General features: G+C 38.0%; 2 protein-coding genes across 7 annotated transcripts; one reads left to right on the forward strand and one right to left on the reverse strand.

The window, feature by feature from the left end:
* Positions 1–2,017: 2,017 nt before the first annotated feature.
* On the forward strand, positions 2,018–12,483 carry LOC111865872. Of its 4 annotated transcripts, none has more exons than XM_023854288.2 (3): positions 2,018–4,103; positions 7,190–7,381; positions 8,567–12,483. In XM_023854288.2, the coding sequence occupies exons 1-3, from the start codon at positions 4,089–4,091 to the stop codon at positions 8,993–8,995; spliced, it is 636 nt and encodes a 211-aa protein (XP_023710056.1). In that variant the 5' UTR covers positions 2,018–4,088; the 3' UTR covers positions 8,996–12,483. The 4 variants fall into 4 exon arrangements, 2 of the variants coding, with proteins under 2 accessions (XP_023710056.1, XP_033607911.1); XM_033752020.1 differs by lacking the exon at positions 2,018–4,103 and adding an exon at positions 4,245–4,789; XR_004513164.1 differs by lacking the exon at positions 2,018–4,103 and adding an exon at positions 4,814–5,474.
* A 2,753-nt stretch (positions 12,484–15,236) lies between these two features.
* LOC111865873 (BRISC and BRCA1-A complex member 2) lies at positions 15,237–19,340 on the reverse strand. 3 transcript variants are annotated; one of them, XM_023854291.2, is made up of 4 exons: positions 19,164–19,340; positions 18,274–18,378; positions 18,065–18,177; positions 15,237–16,906 (listed from the first exon to the last, which is right to left on the reverse strand). In XM_023854291.2, the coding sequence occupies exons 1-4, from the start codon at positions 19,243–19,245 to the stop codon at positions 16,136–16,138; spliced, it is 1,071 nt and encodes a 356-aa protein (XP_023710059.1). In that variant the 5' UTR covers positions 19,246–19,340; the 3' UTR covers positions 15,237–16,135. The 3 variants fall into 3 exon arrangements, with proteins under 3 accessions (XP_023710059.1, XP_023710057.1, XP_023710058.1); XM_023854289.2 differs by having other exon boundaries at positions 18,065–18,378; XM_023854290.2 differs by lacking the exon at positions 19,164–19,340 and adding an exon at positions 18,611–19,123 and having other exon boundaries at positions 18,065–18,378.
* Positions 19,341–20,803: the final 1,463 nt, after the last annotated feature.

Below are 20,803 nucleotides of genomic sequence, written 5' to 3' on the forward strand. Positions count from 1 at the left end.
GAAGCATATTGCTATAAAAGCTGTTCAGGTCTTCAGTAACCTTTTCTGTAATGGCATAGACAACCCATTCATGAGTTCTTTTGCTTTGCTACCAAATAGTTGTATTCCCTTCTCTGCCGGATTTTAGAACTGAGAAGTTTCATTTGTTTGTAAGTCTCTAGTACACTTAAGTCAGACCTTTCAGTGTTTTTTCTACCATTTCCAGCTGACTTCCAATAAAGTAGATTTCAGGCAACACTGCTTCCTCTGCGTCATCTTTCATGAAAATGTTAGATAATAATTTTGGACAGTTGGGAATACTATTGAAGTAACTTTTCACTGCTTCCCAGTTCTGAAGCAGTCTAGAAATGGCTGGTGTTAATGAGAGCCACCTAGTTGGAACATGCCTCAAAATCTCAGTCCACCCCAAATTCAGAAATTCAGAGAATGATTTTAACTCTTCTCTTCTTTTGGCAGAGACAGAGAAGTGATTATATATCTTTAAGACTACACTTTCAACATCAACATCTAATCTGTCAATTACAAACTTAACTGTGTTATGCATGACATGATTAGAGCAATTAGCTTTCAGTAAATTTGGGTTTTTACTTCACAGCAACTGATATACGGAAGGTGTTTTTCCATAGTTCACACTGGTATTGTCTGCACAATAAGAAGACATAATTTACATCCAAGTTGTGCTTTTCTAAGCTCTGCAGCACCAAACCAGTATTTGCCATAGACGTTTCCTCAGCACTTTCAACAAAATCTAGAAGTTTATTCTGCACTCCATTTAAAGGGTCAAAGTACCGGATGCAAACAAGGAACATTTTTCGATTGTTTTTGTTTGATTCATCGGTAGCCAACGAAAAAAATTTTGAAGTATTTTCTTGACATCTTAAAATAGACACAAAGTCATTTACACTTTTAGGAGCAAGAACGTACTTCACTATCATTTCCGCTTTAGTGCGTCCATATGAAAGTTTGGAAGCAATTGCGGAATCACTGAAAATATAGGACACAAGTTTATTTCCGCAGTCCAGACTGCATGATACACTAAACAAAGTTTACCCGCGGTGCTGTTGTCATATTTTTCTTTATTGTTTAAATTAACAAAGTATTTCGAAAGTTTATTTGAACTTCCAGAATTACATTTTTCCTTAATTTTATGTCCCTTGTATTGTGCATGTTGCCTCAGGTCACTTTGTCCACCGTGCGAAGTACTAAAATCCTTTCTACACAACGTACAAAATGCCCGGTTCTCGTCTGGTCCCGGCTTAACCCACGAGAACATATCTTTCCATTTCTTAAGATATATTTGATTATGTTTGGCCTGGAATTTCAACTTCTTCCGTGGAGGAGTCTCTGATGCATCTTGTACGCCCTCAAACATTTTTGCTAACTTGACACTGACTTTCTAGCGACAATTGAACGGATTACAAATATACTATCACCCACAGCCTCAGCTTTGCTTTAAACCTCAAGTGTTGCCAATATAACGAAAGAAACTATAACAATGTCATTTTCCAAGGATTACAGAAATTTTTTGATAATATTTAACCGATGAAATATAATTCGCAATGGACTTAAATAAAATAAACGGAGAATTATCCCCTCCGGGTAAACAATAAACGGCGGAACAAAATTTGGGTGAAAAAACGGTTGAATTCGGGAAAATCGGGGTATCTGCGAACCATATGGAGAAGTGAAAATATTTACCACTCTGGCACTAAACCTCTGACTCCATCATTCATTCATTCATTTCCTTTATTTTCCATATATCTGTACAGGAAAAAAACCTAAGATGTGGAAATAGTCCCTTTGATAATAGATGTATACATGTGATAAATTACATAAGTCACACAACTAAAATAATAACAATAATAATAATACACACACTAGTCAAGTAACATAGGCAATAGAAAAAAAAAACAAGAAGCTTATTGCAATTGTAATTACTAAACATAATTTAAAAAGTGCATTACTATAAAACTTAGAATTAATACAATTTCACTCAGATTACCCAAATAATTAAATACTTTCTTTATTTCATTTTCCCATAAATCAAAAAAACATTGATACAGGACTCGTCATTTACATACATACACATCCTCCAATTTCCATAAACATCTATACAGGGAACAGACCCAAGATGCGGAAATAGTCATCAAACACATACATAAAGTAATACAAACCACACAACCAAGATCACCCACATTAACTGTCTAACACATACAACAATATGAGGCAAAAAGATAATATCCTGATTAACAGACATGTCACTAGTAACCACAATACAACCCATCACCTCTCCCATATTAACTATATTAAAATGTGACGTTAAGCATTCAAATTTATGTACATTTGTAATTAAAATACTCATTTAATGCATAAAAAGAGTTAGCATGTAAAAATCTTTTTAGGGCACATTCAAAGGATTTCTGGTTATTAGATAATTGTTTCAGCTCTTTAGGCAGATGATTGAAGATTTTTATACCAGAATTATATGCACCCTTTTGAACTTTAGTAAGAGAAGTACTCGGGGGAAATAGGTTAACATTCTGTCTGGTACCAATATTATGAACCTCCGTATTTCTTGTAAACAAATGCATGTTATTTATAGTGTGTTGCATTAAGGAATATATGTATTGCGAACACAAAGGCAGAATTTTCATTTCCTTGAAAGAGTCTCTACATGAATCTCTTTTCTTTAATCCCATCATAATCCTTATAATTTTCTTTTGGATCATAAAAAGTCTTGTCATGTATGAAGAACTGCCCCAGAAGATAATTCCATATGTCATCACAGAATGTATATAAGCAAAATAAATCATTCTTAAGCTATTTAATGATATCATAGGCTTAACTGTTCTCATGATAAAGCAAGACAAACTCACTTTAGTAACAAGGTAATCAATATGATTCTTCCAACACAGCCTATTATCAATATTTAGGCCTAAAAATTTGATACACTCTAAGTTAGTCGGTAAATTTTGATCAATATTGTTATTCATATTATGATCCTCATAGTTCATTAAAGTGAACTGGAGAGGTGGGTTTTATGAATATTTAATTTTAACAGATTGGTTCTGAACCATGTATTAATATTGCAAAATATTCTGGTCATGGTTGATTTGTAGTCGGCATATTCTGGATCAGTCACTATTATACTTGTATCATCTGCATATAAGAATATGTTTGTTCCATTAATTGAAACCTTAGTTATGTCATTTATATACAAGAGGAAAATAAGTGGCCCAAGAACTGAACCTTGGGGTACGCCAAATTTTACTTCTGCCCAACTAGACGAGCTATTAATAGAACTGTTAGGGCCATTCAGGTAAGATTTAATTAAGGCACCAAACTTGCCAGTTATTCCATAAAACTCCAATTTTTTGATAAGTATATCATGATTGATACAATCAAAGGCTTTGTGTAAGTCGCAAAATATTCCTCCAACAAACTATCTATTATTCATTGCTTTTAGTACTTCCTCTATTAATTTGAAAGATCATCCAACACTCCGTAGCCAGTCGATATACCGATTGAACTATCCCGGCCTATAAATAGGTGAAGCCTGTATTCGTACACATTTGGCAATAAAAAGCATACACTCGATATGAATAAGAGCTGTAGATATTCATTAAGTTAATTACTGTAAGCGTTATGAAAATAATTATTTAGAGTGCGTGGGTAAGCTATTTCAATCCTAAATAACATGACTTTCAATTTCATTTCTTCAGGGATCTGACATGGTACACCGAAGCAATTTTCTTATAAGGTTACCGTTTTGGTGCCCTGTGTTCGATAAAAGTAAACAGACTAATTACTTAACCCTGATAGGTCGGATCTTTTCAGCTACATGACAAATCACGGGAACAATATACAACTACGCGATTGTTTACTCAGAATTTAAATTGTCATGGTCCCATTGGTCCTCTCTCAGGATCCAATAGAAGACGACCTTTGTGTTCGCGACTACATGTTTCAGGGTCAAAAGACGTTACCCACATTCGGACGTTTACTGTGACTCTGGGAAGTTAGTTTTACGCACCATTTCCTACTATAATCAGATTCCCGTGAAGTGGGTTTCTATCGAAACAAGCAACATGCTGAAGAATCAGGTATGTAGTTGTTTGTAAATAAATTATATTCTTTGATGAAATTAACTTATGTTTTAGGAGCGTAGTACTTTCAAAATTTTTATCTACTATTTTTCGCATTTGAAATAACCTAAAGACATAGTCATAGACCTTCATGGTAGAGAAAAGTAAACGTAATGCCTTTCTGATAAATTAAATAACGATATGTACATCAGTCTATAGGATAATAAGTCAAAGGTGGGAACTTAACGTGGTATATGCCAGACCACCAAAACATATAAAAAGTATAGTACTCGTAGAATAATGTTGGCAGCAAACAAACCGTACTTTATAGCCGTCGCGTCGGTCGCAACAACAAATTCATGGTCAACAGGAAGTGTTTGTGAGAACCGTATATTTTTGATGGTAGCAGATATATAAATAAAATATTTAGGAATCCAGATCACATTAAATCAAAATGATTTATGAAGCTTATTCTTGTTGTTCACATGCTCAGTGCATACGCAGAAATGCACAACCTCCATGGTTAAACAAATCTCTAATTTGCAACGAAAAAGTACTTTGTTGTGGAACATTAACTTGGAACCGCGTCTAGCCCTATAATAAGGCCAGGTTATAGATGCTTAGTATGATATGCAAAAATACCTGTAAAATAACTAGGACAATCTCCACATCCGCATGAGAATGTACTCTGGACAGGATTTATGGTAGGTTAGTAAATGAAATGAATTCTCTCGTGGAGAAGTGAGTTTTATAATTAAACATGGCTGCCGCTGGTAGTGTTGAGTGCAAGTACCCTGTAAGAAATATGGAAAATTTTTAAGGAAAATGTTAAGTCACCATGCTTGTTCTGTCTAAAATTAAAAGACGAATTGCAGAAGGTTGTTAGTGAATTGAAATCGGTGGTTGAAATAGTGAAAATTTTAGAAGAAGATCAAGTACAATTATCCCATAATGTAGACAATATTGATTATACACTTGTTAAACAGATAAATTCAGTGACAAATGCAAGTAGTGATGCATCTCATTCATCAAACTGGAAAATTGTTTCTCAGTATAAAAGACATTAAAAATTTGACACCGTTTCACATCAACAATATAAGATAAAAAAGGTAGTAAATTGTTGTGCAATTTTAGAGTACCTAAAAGAGGAAAACTTGGCACCTTGTTTTCGTAACATCATTCGAAAACCAAAGGTTAAGCTATTACAGACAATGGCTCGATCTGCAACAAATAAAATTTTAATAATTGGTGATAGCCATACAAGAGGTTGTGCTGCAAATTTGTTACACGAGTACGGCGAATCTTTTGAGGTTATGGACAATGTGTTGCCTGGTGCAGGACTCCTGAACATAACTCAAGCCGCCATCGTGGATATTAGTGGATTGAATTGTAAGGACTGTGTCATCTGGGTTGGATGAAACGATATTAATAAAAATGAATCCTCCAAAGGTTTAAAACTCATCACTAATTTTGCATTATAGCACCAATATACTAATATTATACTTGTTCCTGCTCTGCATACACACGATCAGGAAAAGTCTTCTTGTATTAACAGTGAAATTGAGACTCTTAACAGAAAATTAGGAAAACTGATTAATACTATGTCACACGTAAAATTGCTTGACCTCTCACTGGATAAAGAAAATTTTACCCATTATGGGATGCACTTGAATTCTAAAGAGAAAGAAAAACTGGCAAGAATTATTGGACAGTATATAAATGAACAGCTGAATAGACAGGATAATAATATTATTACACTACCATGGACTAAGGACAATAAGTATCCCATTTCTTTGATGGAAAGTGAGATCCCTGCTGCTGTATGGTCAACAGAAGTACATAATGTTAAGTAATGTGAGAGTATTCAAAAGATCTAAAAGAAACACCTGTAACGGGATATAATGATGTTTTATGGTCAACCAATTAAATGATGCAAATGTTGTCATTAAAGAACTAGGGCCAGAAGTGTCATAATTAATAATTTTAAAAATAATAATAGAGAAGATAAAATCAAATCCTATAAATCTGATTCTGTGCTTGATCTAAATCAGTCAAGTAATCCTGCTTGTCATTTAATAGATAAGGTAATTAAAGGGTTTATTAAGGTAAGTCTATTTCATCCCATTTTCATGAAAATTAAATTCTCAGCAAGTCTTGTATGATAAATCCACATGTTACGAATAATCTAACAAAATAATACAATCTGGTTCATTTCCTGAGAGACTAAAATACTCAGTAATAAAGCCTCGAAGGCAAGATACCTTAAACTAGCGCTAGGGCTTCCTAAGAACACACAATCCAGACTAACATACGAACTCTGCAAGGAAAATTTCCTACTAGAAGAACTCAGATATCAACTGCCAAGCACAAAATCTCAGAGGAAGTTATCAAAGAAAGAAAACAAAAAAGAGGAAATATGGGAAGAGTTCTACAGCACTGATGCAATGACTGACAGAACCTGGACAGGACCCAACAGAAAATTACGACACACAGTTACTAGGTTGGCAACACACGGATTCCACCACAAGATATGCAAGAACGAACGTTTCCACGAAGCAAATGACGTGTGTGTGTGTGTGTGTGTGTAAGCACTGGAAAAAAAGTGCAGTAGATACCACATTACCATACGCAAAAACTTAACCACATCAATAACCGACTACAGTTGCGAATAAAAACAGTTACTGTATGCACATTGTGCGCATTCCCTTTATATATAAAGCCTCACTTGAAAGAAGAATCATCTTAAAAAATATGTTATTCTAAATCCTAATCAATATGGTTTTCAAAAAAACTGGAACACAATTGTTCTGATATGTGACTCATTCTATATCCAGTGGTTTGTGAACATACTTTTCAACCTGTATCTGGATCTGCTTGAATTTGAAATAAATGAACATTTACGTGAGATATCTTTGTATTATGATTGTGTCTTCATGTGAATCACAGTTGTTGTGAAAGCTGATCTCATTACGTGCTGGGAATAAATCTCTCCTTTGTAATATCTGTTTATTAAATAGGAGTTGTTTCTGTATAGTAATCTATGTTTGACCATACTCCTAGGCGCAATTAATTTCATTATTTTGAAAACTGGGTATGTTGTGCAGGGACTTGCAGCCTGCCCACGAAATGTCAGCCATGCAGAGGTGCTAGCAGCAGCTACATCGGTTTTCTGTAGACAGAACCGCACCCCCTACCGCTGCATATTCCCCAACATCTCGGAACGGCAGCTGGATTTAGTACTGTTGGCTGCGTGGGATTCATCACCTGAGACAGAAAAGAACATTTACATATCGGAGGTAAAGTATTTTAGTAGCCATAAGAAAGTGGCCTATCTTTCTTTGCCTCTGTTTTCTAAAGCACCTGAAAGGAAGGCTTGTCATGTCATGTTTAATATATAAATATGGGAAATAACCAATCCTTCACTATTTGATCATGAGAGGTAGCAAGCAGAGCTGACGATACCCAACATCCAAATTTTAAATATGCATTTGTATATTTTTGTACATATTTATTTGCTGAAACTTGTTTTGTAATAGTAATAATTTTTAAAGATATCAACTCCTGTGAAAAACTTGAAATCGTGATTTAGTGTCCGTTGGTTTTAACGTTCTCACAGTGATAACTACGAAGATCTCTGTATTCTGGGATGTAATGAAGAAGGCCACCGACATGTCAGAGGAACGCACTACCTCTATCTGCATGGTCGAAGAGTAAGTCAAGAAGGAAAGTAATAAGACTCAGACTGCAAGCTGATGCTGCCTGATTCATTCTGGATTCTTGCTTGGCTTACTCTCAAACCTAGATGATGGAGGCACTATTTACCCTCCAAAATGTTGGTGGACTTCCTGCTGGAGTGCCCCCCATTACATCCCTGAAGATAGTACTTGTCTAGATAGGGGCTGTTGTAGACATGTTAAGCCCATAAGAAACTGACATGACATGGCTTTCTGGTGTCTGTGTGCAATATAACTCTCAAAATAAATGAAATGTGAAGTGAAATCCCAGTATAACAGCTTTAAAATTGATGGACCTAATTTTCTTTACTGTAAATGTCTGAATGTTGTAATTTCTTGGGAATGCCATTCCCACTAAAATTGATTCAGTGCAACTAGGTCTCTCTCCCAGCTGGAAAACTGGAAATTATAACCAGGCCTCCTGGACTCCAGTGCCATTCCCCCCCCCCCCTGGGCTTTTTTGTTCTGAGNAAACCAGAAAAGCCTTTCGAAGGGACATTTCATGACACGGTAGAATTTTGGTCTCCAGGCTAGAAAGTTGTATTTTATTGTATTACTTGCGATAACAGTACATATACAAACAAAAATCTCAGCTTCTTGTTTTCGTGACATTGTCGCTGTAGTCTCCATGGCATCCATCGAGTCAAGCAACTTGTTATAACTTTTGAGTTTTAGATGTAGAAATAGTTCAGGCCTCGTGCAAATAGGTAATGTACATATTTCTGATTGTACTGTATGTGATTGCAGGTCCTCGACATATTTGGGACAGATGGCTGCAAACAGATGATTAATCCAGGACTGGGAAATCTACACAGCCGTCTGACTGCAACTCCACAGCTGGCCCCAGAAGCAGCATCACCATCAGGCAGGAGGGCAAATAAGAGGCCCCATTTTTCTGCATTTACCACCATGAAGACGTGCAGTGGAAAAAGAAGATGGATGCCTGCTGCTCAAGAAGTCGAGACCATGCTGCTTGATGGTTTTGCTGCAGAAGAAATTGACGAGGCTTCTTTCATTTTCAGATGTATACTTGAGGAGCCAAACGTACAATTTGACAGTGATTTTGAATATACTTGGGAACCTGAAGAGATCTTGAATTATTTGGACCAAAGCAGTAATTTTTGGATTAGCATGCCAACTTTAGATGACCTTCTGTTTCTAGATAATGAAGTGTGACAAAATTCTCATGTGAAAAATTTACAGTTTCGGAATTCATGATAGAGGAATTTGTTAAATTATAATCTAAATTTATTTTTTATATAAATAGGACTACACTATGATATTATTTCATAATTATAAACAGGTATTTGTATGATTATAAAGTCAGTTTCTTAAACAGATACTTATATGTTCTAAAGTCAGAAGTTTATAAATTGTTATTTGTATATTTATAGATTGTTTGTAAATAAAAATCAGTAGAATAGTACTGAAAAAAAACTGTCTACTATTTTGGCCAGTCCCTGTTACAACCCCTCTTTAACTGGAAAGGTAATAACGAAAGAGAAACTGAAGAAAGTTTCTAAGATACTTCTCTAATGGTTTTCAGACCTACACATTTACAGCTTGTTATAAAAGTTTGGAAGAAGGGACAGAGATGGACGAATTCCTTGGAGAGATGACCGCACCAAAAGAAAATGGACATGAGATCTGGTACATGGAATGTGAGAAGTATATATAGGACGAGGTCACTCAGAGGCAGAAGAAATATCAAAATATGAGCGTACTGTGCAGTATAAATACAGGGTGATTCGAAATTATTGTTGGGGTTTATCATCTGGCTCAGCCTGCACAATCTGCACTTTTTAGGCATGGAGGTGAAAGTAGTTATGAACAACTCTCCAAACAGTCATCTGTGTACACCTGATTGCAAAGACGCTTGTCTAGTTGATATTTGTGGACTATGAGAAAATGCTTCCTGGATTCGAACACGATCTTCTTGCTCCTTTTCGATGCAGAACGCTACCAGTGTCTTGAAAGTAAGAACGTGAATATAGTGGCATATAGACCTGTTTGCTAGGCGACGACCATGAGCATACAACAGCCGTTGCTGGGTAATGGCTCTGTAAACAACGGCCATTGCTAGGGAATGACCGCAGTAGGTTCATAACATACAATAATGGAGTGACTGGAAAGCGGTGTTCTCTATACGTTTCGTGTGATAGCTATGTGATGCAGCAACAGAAGAACTGTTGGGACAGGTCTTTTCTGTATGATCTGTGCCAAGGCAATATAAAGAGCTGCTGCAATTATGAGTGTGTCTCAAGATGGCAGAGGAGTAGGAAGTTGGTGTGAGAGAGTAGTTGGCCAGTAAGAATGTGAACATGGTAGGGGAGGGGAATCCTTATTTAAGGTTTCCCTGGGAAGCATTTAATTTGAACACTAAAGTGAGGAAACTCTTAAATGTAGGAAATTTAACAGTGAGATGGGTTCACCGAAATTGGACATTTCAGGAGGGAGAATCTGAAAGTAAGGAACACTGAATGGGGGTTGCACTGCAGTTGCCATTGAGTCACAGTGTTTCATAACAGTGGATGTTTGCTTTATGAGCGTTTTTATATGCTGAAGAGACCTTGGGAGACCTAGATGTATATTAGATGTTATTAAAATTGATTGCAAATAACTATTGCATTTACCATCATCATTTATGGGCCTTTTTCACTCAAAATGTTGTATCTGAAAGTTGTGGTGCATAAAATATGCAAATACTGCTCTTCAGAATATTATTCCATGTATTATATTGAGGCAATTACAATGTGAATGCAGTGTGGCAATACGGTATGAATATTCATGCCTATGAATTCCCCTATGCTATTCCTTGATGAACACTAAGATAAAAATGCTCCTTGATAATATTTTTATCAATATGTACTTTTCATGGAAAGCGTGATTAATGTTCCCTATACCAGGTCACAGTGTATTTCTAAAGTTAAATGCATTATTTGCAAAAGTTGTGGCATCTTTGCTTAAGCCAGAACTGTGACACCAGCAGAGACAGCAGTTGCTAGGGAACAACTCTGCAAACAACGGCCTTTGCCATGCATTGGTTCAGTAGCGATCGCATGGTCACCCCAACAGACGAACAAAACAGTGGAATATCTGTGGGAAGTGACGTTTTCTATGTGGCCTGTAATGAAATGTTACAAGCAGAACCAGTTAGAGAACTGCTGTAGTTCAGTCGTTGTGAGCGATTCCTCTTAGAAACTGGTAGCTGAGGGCTGGGGACAGTTCAGGAATCCAGAGTAAGGGGAACATTGGCATTCGGAAGCTGCTGCCAAGCAACAGCAGTGAAGACATAACTACAGACACTAGTGTGTGTAATAATGAACTGTAAAGTGTAGTCGTGCACTGCACCAAAATGGGCAATAAATCCTGTCATCATACCAGAACCTGTCTATAGTCACACTGTATACATGTGACATCTGGTGTCAGGAGTGGGATTGGGTTGATTGATAGATTGAATTGAATTATGGGATTGAAGATTGCACTGTGTACTTACAGCATCATATCACGGAAATGGAACAAATGATGACACTTCTGCTGACCGAAATAAGAACCAACCAAGAAATGCTGGCCAGAATGGAAGCCAAGATCAAAGTCAAGGCAGACACCAATATGAGGGAAGCAAAGGCTGAAATAAGAACCAATCAAGAAAGGATGGAAGCCAAGACAGAGGCAAGTAATGAGAAGTTTGAGGTCATTCAAGGTACTCGGTCTCTTAGACGGATGCCCACCATGCTAAGATAGAAAGTAACCTTGTGGAATGGATGGCCACAATGAAAGCCAGTCAAGAAAGGATGGAAACCTTGATGGATATCAGACTATAGACAACAGAGGACTGCCTAGAATAGACTGAGATGAATCAGGGAAAAGTAGAAGTGAAGATGGAATCATGTCTAGAAATCTTGAAAGTGAAGACTACTGCAGCACTGGAGATTGGTATCAGGACCAGTGTCTGGCTATAAGGCACTGTAGACAGCCGAAGAATTAGACCCAGGATGATGGTGGGTCTTGACAGAAGTTGGCCGCTGCCTGAGGACGGTTGAACTGCAGTGCCAATTGTGCACTGCGCAAGGAATGTTTTTTTAGGGGACCTGGCAAGACAACCAGCAGCGGCATCAGAGAATTAAGCAAGAGATGGGAGCTACATCTGGGAAGCATGAACACATTGTAAGAGGCCCTGGGACAAACTCTCGAGTTGGAAGTTGTGGAGTGAGCAGTCAAGATTTCCATCAGGTTGTGGAAAGTGAGTGACTGGACATTGTGGAGGGGTTGGCCCCCTTCAAAAAGAAAGAAGAGAAGTCAAGAGCATAGCCTTTGGAAAAGAAGAAATGGTGGTATGCAAGTAGGCTACTGGGAATGAGCTGCCTCAAGGAGGGAGCAGCAGAAGCAGTTAGGGAGTAATCACCATGAGAACTGAGCTACAGGGAAGGAAGGTAAGGCTGATCACAGACATCACAAGCACAGCCCTTGGAAAAGATGAAATTGCAATTTGCCTGTATGCTACTTGGGGATGAGCAGCCTTAAGGAGGGAGAAGTGTGGTGTATTTGCTCAAGACAAAATTATGAAGCCAGCAAAGACAGCTGTTGTTAGGGAATAGGTCTGCAAACAATGGCTGTTGCTAGACATTGGTTCAATAGCAATCACATGGCCACCCATACAGACACAAGCACAACAATGGCATAACTGTGGGAAGCAGTGTTTCTACATGCTTCATCCTGATATGTTGTAAGCAGCTGTTGCAGTTAGTTAGAGAACTGTGGCAGTTCAGTCATTGTGAGCAATTGTTATTAAAAACTGATAGCTGAGTCCAGGAACAGGTTCAGAACCCAGAGGAATGGGAACGTCTCTCATTGGAAGATGCTACCAAGCAGCTGCAGTGAAGACATATGACTGTGGACACTAGTGTGTGTGTGTGTGTGTGTGTGTGTGTGTAGTACACAGCTCCTGGAAAGTTACCACACACAAACATGGACAGCTATCAGTAAGCAGTACAGCCCATGCAAAGACATGCGGCTCTGGCATTCCAAACCACTTTAATACAGAGTAATATTTTGAAAACATCTTTAGAACATTTTTTAGCTCATAACTAAAATCACCATAATGGTAAGAGTTTAGGTTCTCATAGCAATGGTTATGAAGGGTTCTTTCTTCTGAGATATAATGCTTTGGTGTTCATTGAAAGTCAACTCACATTTTGAGGGGTATTCCACATCCATCTTCAGGGTTGAGGAATAAGCTAAGCAAGAAACTGGTGTGAAGCAGGTAGCAAGCAAACCCTTTTCTGGTTACGCTGCGTAGTCCGTTGAAAGCCAACCAACGTTTCAGAGGAACATGTCATCTCCTTCCATAGGGGAGAAGAGTAAACCAAGCAGACAGCAAGCAAAGGAACACGTATCTCCAGAATGTTGGCTTACACTGGACTACATGATGTTATATTCCAGAAGATAGAATTCTTCCTGATCACACCTGATGCATGTCTAAGACTGCAGAGTAATAATACACCTTATATTGTGGTGGCACTGTATAAGCAGAAGAGTTTCTCAGAGATTTGTGGGTGGAGAGGACAAGAAAGATTGGACAACACATCTCCAACATGTCTGGTACATAACAAGACAAAAGTAAATGTTTCTAGTACAGAAAAATGAATGGCACAAAGTTTTTCACATTGTGTAACATGCTAGAAACTTTGATTTAACATGTATTAAGACACAAAAACAGATCTTACAAAGAACACTTAGCCTGTCAGAAATAAATTGAAACAATGTGAAATAATGGAGTCCATCTAAATGACCTGAGAATAATCAGCAAACCACCACCACAAACATGTATGTACATAAATAGCAGTTACAATACAGCACAAATTTATATTTCAAAGCCCTTGATTTTTCCTTTACTCAAATATATTTTTCAACATTTTTCACAAATATGTGCAATATATGCCAAACATATAACAGAATAACTTTACGGTACAGTGATTGTGTGTTTCAGGCCTTCTATAATATGTGTCCTTATGATGATCACCTGGCTGGTAAAGTTGTCCCTGTACTTAATTAAGCACTATGCCATGAAGGTGTATGGGTGAGTGGATATATATATCCAAGTTTTCTTGACCTCAGCACTAGTTCGAGGTGAATAGTCAGCTTCATGTCCTGGCGACTTTACCCTCAGGGAAAGAGCCACCATTACCCATTGGATAGAGGATAGGTGGGCCCCAGAGCTGGTGTGGATGGCATGGAGAAATGAAAATTCTTGACCCTACTGGGAGTTGAACTCTAACCCCCTTGGTTGTCCAGTCCATAGCCAGTCACTATACAATGTGTGCTGTAGTGGCTGCATGACATCACCTGGAAGACTTGCAAAATATTTGTAGTTTTCTGTGTACTACAGCCAACAAAGAAAAAGTAAACTAAATCACACTATGTAAGATTTGAGGCTTTCACGGCGGTGACTATGAAGAAAGCAGTCTTCTGGGATTTGGTACCGTGTATATGTGGTGTTAACTGACGTTTCGGAGGAACGTATCGCCCCCATCTTCAGGGTTGAAGAAGTATAAGTAAATCTGCAAGCGACAACACCGTGAGACACGGTCAAGCAGACTAAAGAACATACCGTTGAGCAGAGAGGGAAGGGGATGAACTGCAAGTAAACAAGTCTTTAACCGGTTAAAGACAGCCTGGGCCTAAGGACACCGGGCGTATACAGTATCCCATGCGAGTGCGGGAAAGTCTATATTGGGCAGACAGGCCGCTCCGTGGACACGAGGTTGAAGGAGCATCAGCGGCACATCCGTCTCGAACATCCGGACAAGTCGGCCGTAGCTGAACACAGCATCGAACTGGGACACCGCATTCAGCTTCAGAATACCTCCATCCTCGCCACCAAGACGCGCTATATGGATCGCATCATTAGGGAAGCCATTGAGATCGAACTGCATCCAGGGAATATGAACAGAGAGGATGGGTTTCGTCTCAGCAAGTCTTGGAAACCCCTTATCTGTTCTCTTAAAAACCACCCACCGGGATATGACGCCAGATCCAGGAAGCCACAAGGCCATGACCAACCAACATAACAACCCCCCACCCTCAGCTCACAGTTAAAGCCCAGCCATTTAACCTGCTACACTCTCCCCTACACAAAATCACGCTTGTCCCGGCTCCCTTCCCCCACCCCTCCCACACCACTGCTTTCACTTGTTTACTTGCAGTTCATCCCCTTCCCTCTCTGCTCAACGGTATGTTCTTTAGTCTGCTTGACCGTGTCTCACGGTGTTGTCGCTTGCAGATTTACTTATACTTCTTCAACCCTGAAGATGGGGGCGATACGTTCCTCCGAAACGTCAGTTAACACCACATATACACGGTGCCAAATCCCAGAAGACTGCTTTCTTAAATCACACTAAACTGACTGACTGGTCACAAAATCAGATTTATTGGAGAAATACAATAATTTGGTCTTAATATTTATTTAAACTCTGGTAGTGCAACTTCTGTTACTTGTGATGTCTGGCAGTGCATCTGGTAATTAATAAAAATAACTTGTTTACATATTTATTAATATCACATATTTTTGTTTTTTCTGTCATAATTAGTGTTACATGAGTTGTCTGGAAAATTTTGGGTGTCAAGGAAAACATCAATACTCTCTGGCTGAGAAGTCAAATTTGTACCATGATACCAAACATAGCCAAGACTGCTAATTCTGAGCAAGGAACTAGACCAAAGTTATACTGAAAGAAACAAGTTAAAGCTGATAACAGAGGTTCATAACCAATTAATAACGTCACCATAACACAAATGGTTTATGATAAAACCTTTAAAAATTTGATTTTTATAAATTTACTGAAGTTTTTATAAACATTTCAGTCAATATAATGATGTACAAGTGGGCTAAATATTCACCGGTAATCAAAAGAATTTAATACTGTGATCAGTGATAAAAAGTAACATACCTGGTTGTCACATGTTGACAAATAAACAGAATATATTTTAGTGAGCCTGTGAAGCTTCAGTAAAAATTTATTATGACAAAAAGGGGCATAAGTAATTGGTCACCTTATTGCAAAGATACATATATACAACACGGATCTAAATAGTACTTTGTATAATATCCTGTGAAGTCTTTAAACTCCTGTGCTCATTTCTGCTTATTCTGTTGAGACATATCTCAATTCCATGTTGTAAAACCTCTTGTTATGGCAGAACTTTGTTATTCTGCAACCAGGTACAACTACTTTTGGAACTGCAATGATTTAAGTATTCACATCAAAATCTTCAAAAGATATCAGTACTGTACAAGAATGTATGCTGACCTTTCACCTAAATGGGACAACTCTGAATTGAATTCCTCTGAAACACTTCAACATAGCTGGTGATACATGTACATGCACGTTCCACCATTTCACTTGGGTCCCACCGAGGACTGTATGGATAATCATCGTATCTAGATTTGAACGGTTTGCCATATGAAGAATGGTAAACTGACTGCAAAACAAACACAGGTCGCTCTTTTGGGAAATGCATGGGCAGTGACACATGGAGAAGAAAGTAAAAATCACGACATTCTAGAAGAAATGAAGCACGAGAAAAAGAAATTGCATCAAATTCCAACATGGCTTTCCCCATTCTGTAACAGAATGCCCCAAGATATTCTTTCTTTTTCTCATAGGTGACACACATTGCAGACACTCTGTCCCGCAGTTGTTCAGCCACAACAGGAACATAATCCATCAAACAGCTCCCAGATGGAAATGGAGGCAGATGGAATGAAGATGAGCCTCCGAGTGCCTTTTCAACACGAGGAGACAGAAACAGTTGTGGGATGATTCGACTACCTTCAGGTGGATGAAATGTGACCACCAGAACAGCTGCACATTCACCTGAATCTTCTCCTGTTGGCACTGGAGGCAAATCAGAGAAGTCAATTTTAAGACGAATTAAGAAGTTCACTGCACCACCCATCAGACGAGACTTAATGTTTGTACCACGGCTACCAATCAGAACTTCCACATCATCTTCACACACTGGAGTCTGGTAAACAAGTGATGAGTATTCAAACTGAAGCCTGGAGTAGTCACTGAGCAGTGATACCTGTATAAAAAACATTAAAATATATAATTTAAGTCATATCACTAATGAAAATATAACAAATGTTATTAAAAATATGCCAACTTTAGTGGATAGAGGGTGTCACGTGGTCAGCACAACTAATTGCCACAGCCGTTAATTTCGGTTTTCTAGACCAGAGCCACTGCTTCTTTGAAATAGCTCCTCAATTATCCTCACGAGGCTGAGTGGACCCCGTTCCAGACCCACTACTTAGAAAATCTGGTAGTGCCAGGAACCAAACCTGGACCTCTGGACATATAGCCAGGAACCACTAGACCACAGAGTCTAGCTCCATCGACAAGAGGCAGTCAGTCAGTATAGTTTGCTTGCGGACTAAAACCACAGAGCTTTTGTTCTTTCTCTTTTTTGTTTTATTCAAAATATGTACCAGCCTTAAGTTTCTTTATTGAGTTATTTTATAATGCATAACTTTTGACAGTATGTCATACTGATTTAGGTACAGGTGGTTGATTAATGATGATAATATAGGAGGAATGTGTTTGCTCTCTCTCTCTATACTCTAAAAGTCATATATATATATAGCACCAACAAGAGGTGGATGATTGAATGAATGTATAAGGGGTGGGCCTTCTCAGCCCTTGCACCATGACCTACAGTGATCTATTGTGCTTAACAAGGGGTGGATACTCCAGGAGTTAGGTTTTGGGGACTAGAACAACCCCCACAGTGCAAGAAACCAACCTGTTTTGAAATGTTAATATGGCACTCACCAGATTTTTTAATAACATACACAAAGGAAACTTGACAGGATCTGAGTGCACAAGGATGGATGAAAAATTCACACAGAATTTTAATTGGAAAACCGAATTGGAACAGATAACTTGGGAGACCTGGTCACAGATGGGACAAGAGTATGAAACTGGATCTTAAAGAAACAGGATGTAAAGTGTGCACTGCATTCAGCTGGTTCTGAGAAGAATTTAAATAACTCTTAATAATATGCTATAACAGGATGCTATACTTTCAGTCAACCAGCTCCAACTACATACTGAATGCAAAGGTAGTTCTTTCCAACCATTAAAGGTTAAAATTTTCTGTTAGGTGGTCACACTACAAGGGCCAGTTGCCATACCTTTTATTCATTAATTTATAAAAGGTTACCTCATACAGGATACTTACTTGATGCTTTCTATAGAGAGCTAGTAGTTCACAGATGACATATAACAAGGACTTTGAATCTTGAGAGTCCCAATTGGCAAGGCTTGGCACATTTTCCTCAATTATTCCAACTTCTGGATCAGACAGAAATGTGTCATCATCAAAACAAAAGTCTGGAGGGAAATGCAGTAAAACACTGTTGAAGACAACCTCCCAAGTAATGGACTGACCAGCATATGGAATTATCAACTTGAAGCGATCACCACAATCTGACTCCTCTATAGTAGGTCTCCCAGATTGAACATCATCAATTTTCAAACTTCCAGCACATATACCTAGAAAGAGAAGAAACTGCTACATTAACTTTAATATAAATTGTATGGTTTTCTGGGTTGTGATGCTATATAGATCACAAGAGGCCCGACATTTCAGAGGAACACAGCACTTACATCTTCAGGAGCAACAGCAGCAGCAATCCTGAAGATGGAAATGGTATGTTCCTCTAAAATATCAGCCTTTTCCATCAACACAAGTCTCTGTATTCAGGCTCATTTTGGGTATACTTACAACTTTTAGGTGCAAAATGTAAGAAACTCATTTAAGTTGGTTTTAGTGTGACAGTGGTACACTACTCATACTTTTCACCCCTATGCTTTCAAGATTACTGACGATGGATTTCAGGTTCTTACAGCGGTGAATGTCGGTTTTGCGTTGTAACACCATGGAATTTGTGGAAGGCCCGATGCGTTACCTATCGCCAAGCCATAAAGACAGGACCGCTATGTTCCCCGAAATGTTTGGCTTCTTCCGAACTACACAGGGTTACAACCCAGCAGGATGTACTCTTTAGACCTATATGAGAACCTCCAATACAACTTTTAACACATTTCAAAAACCTTTCGGCTAAAGAAAAGCATCCAACTAAATGTAAACAGTTGTTTCTGTGCTTAATTAAAACGCCCATCTACAAGAATCTGAAATGTGTTTACTGTGAATATTGTATACGCCATATATATTTTGTTTTTTACGTATTTCGAGATGAACACAATTGTATGTAACCTAAATATTGAACCTTATTACAGTCATACGTCGAACACATTAAACCATATTATATACATACCAACGTTCCCACTACATAAAACCTCCCTTATATATGGTTGCAATTTCGGATGAAATGACTGAACAATTGCATTCGCATCCATTTTATATATAACTTGTATATAAATGTGTACTTTCAACTTGTAAAGTACGCTTACGGCAACCGAAATTCGACGGCCAGACGCACACCAAGGGAACTGGAAACCGCAACGCAACCGCGATTTCCGAGAAATATCGCCGATTTCAAGCAAGAAACTGGTTTCCAAATTAGCAGGCGTACACTGAGGAAAATTACGTTCGATTAGTTTCTCACATCTCGAGTGGGTGTTTGTCCGCCAATTTCGTGCACTTCTCTTCTGCAATGTCAGATAATAATATTGTAATGATATGGTGGTGTTCACGCGGCGTAAAATGAGAATACAGGAGGAAAGGAAACATTGGGTCCGCCCGTTTTTTCTCTACAATTTAAACTCATGTGTTTATATTGTTTCGAAATAATTTAATCAGAATACAGAACTGTATTTTACAGAATGAGCATTGAAAGGTTCTCCTTATTAGTGGATATTGTAGGATCTCAAATTCAAAGACAAGATACAAATTTTCGTACAGCTGTCACAGCAGAACCATAGACAAAATTATAGTTTTGTATATTCTTTTATGTTTTTGGACAGCAGACGAGAAGACAAAAGGTTGTGGATTGAGTAGCAAGCATTAACTAAGTTCAATTTCTTAATTTCCTCCTGAATCATGTTTTCGTTTGTTATCGTCATACCCAAATATTTGAACTGTGCCACATTTTCAAAACACCTGTTATCTATCTTTATGTTAGGATTTTGCTCTGCATTTTGGTGACGAGACAGCAATATATACTTAGTTTCCTCTGTGTTTACTTCTAAACCAACCTCCTTATTTGCGTCAATTAAAGATTTTATGTTTCTCTTCATGGTATCTGTATTATAACCCAGTAGATTCACATCAGCATAGACCAACAGTTGATGTGTCCCAATCAATTTCATTCCCACCTGGTTTTCCTGGACCTTCCTAATGACATATTCTAAAGCAAACTTATAAAGGAGTGGTGATAAAGCATCTTTGTTTTAGATTAGCGTTGGCCAACCTAATACATCTCGAGGGCCAAATTTAGTTTATAGAACACCATCAGGGGCCAGATACGGTGTTTCTTTCAGAAGAGTGGTCGGGGAGTATTGCCCCCCAAACTGAATCAGTCACAACCCGTATAAAAACAGTTCATTTAAACCTATGTATTTAAATTTTACGTTGCACCAATAATATTAAGCCGATATTGAAAATTTCACCAATCGATTTTATTGCCTTCTATCACTTCTACCCCCAGAGCATTTTTTCTTAAAGAAACACTGGCCAGATCATGTCTTATGTTTAGTTTTATATATGCCGGGGGAAAATGCAATTATAATTTAAGAAAGAAAAATAAAATTCCTTGAAATGTGCAATTACTTACCATAAAACAGCACAAATTCCTCTTTCAGCAGGGATGAGCACAAAAGACTTTCAATCATAGTTTTTATGGTCTAATGATTATACCTAAATCCTCATATACACACTGTTTTAATGAGAGCACTGTGGTTTCATAAAACTGGAAACCAATGATATAAAATCCACTTCTAATTGTGAGGTTGCCAC

The sequence above is a fragment of the Cryptotermes secundus genome, unplaced genomic scaffold, assembly GCF_002891405.2.
Source record: "Cryptotermes secundus unplaced genomic scaffold, Csec_1.0 scaffold1449, whole genome shotgun sequence".
In the NCBI taxonomy this organism is placed as follows: domain Eukaryota; kingdom Metazoa; phylum Arthropoda; class Insecta; order Blattodea; family Kalotermitidae; genus Cryptotermes; species Cryptotermes secundus.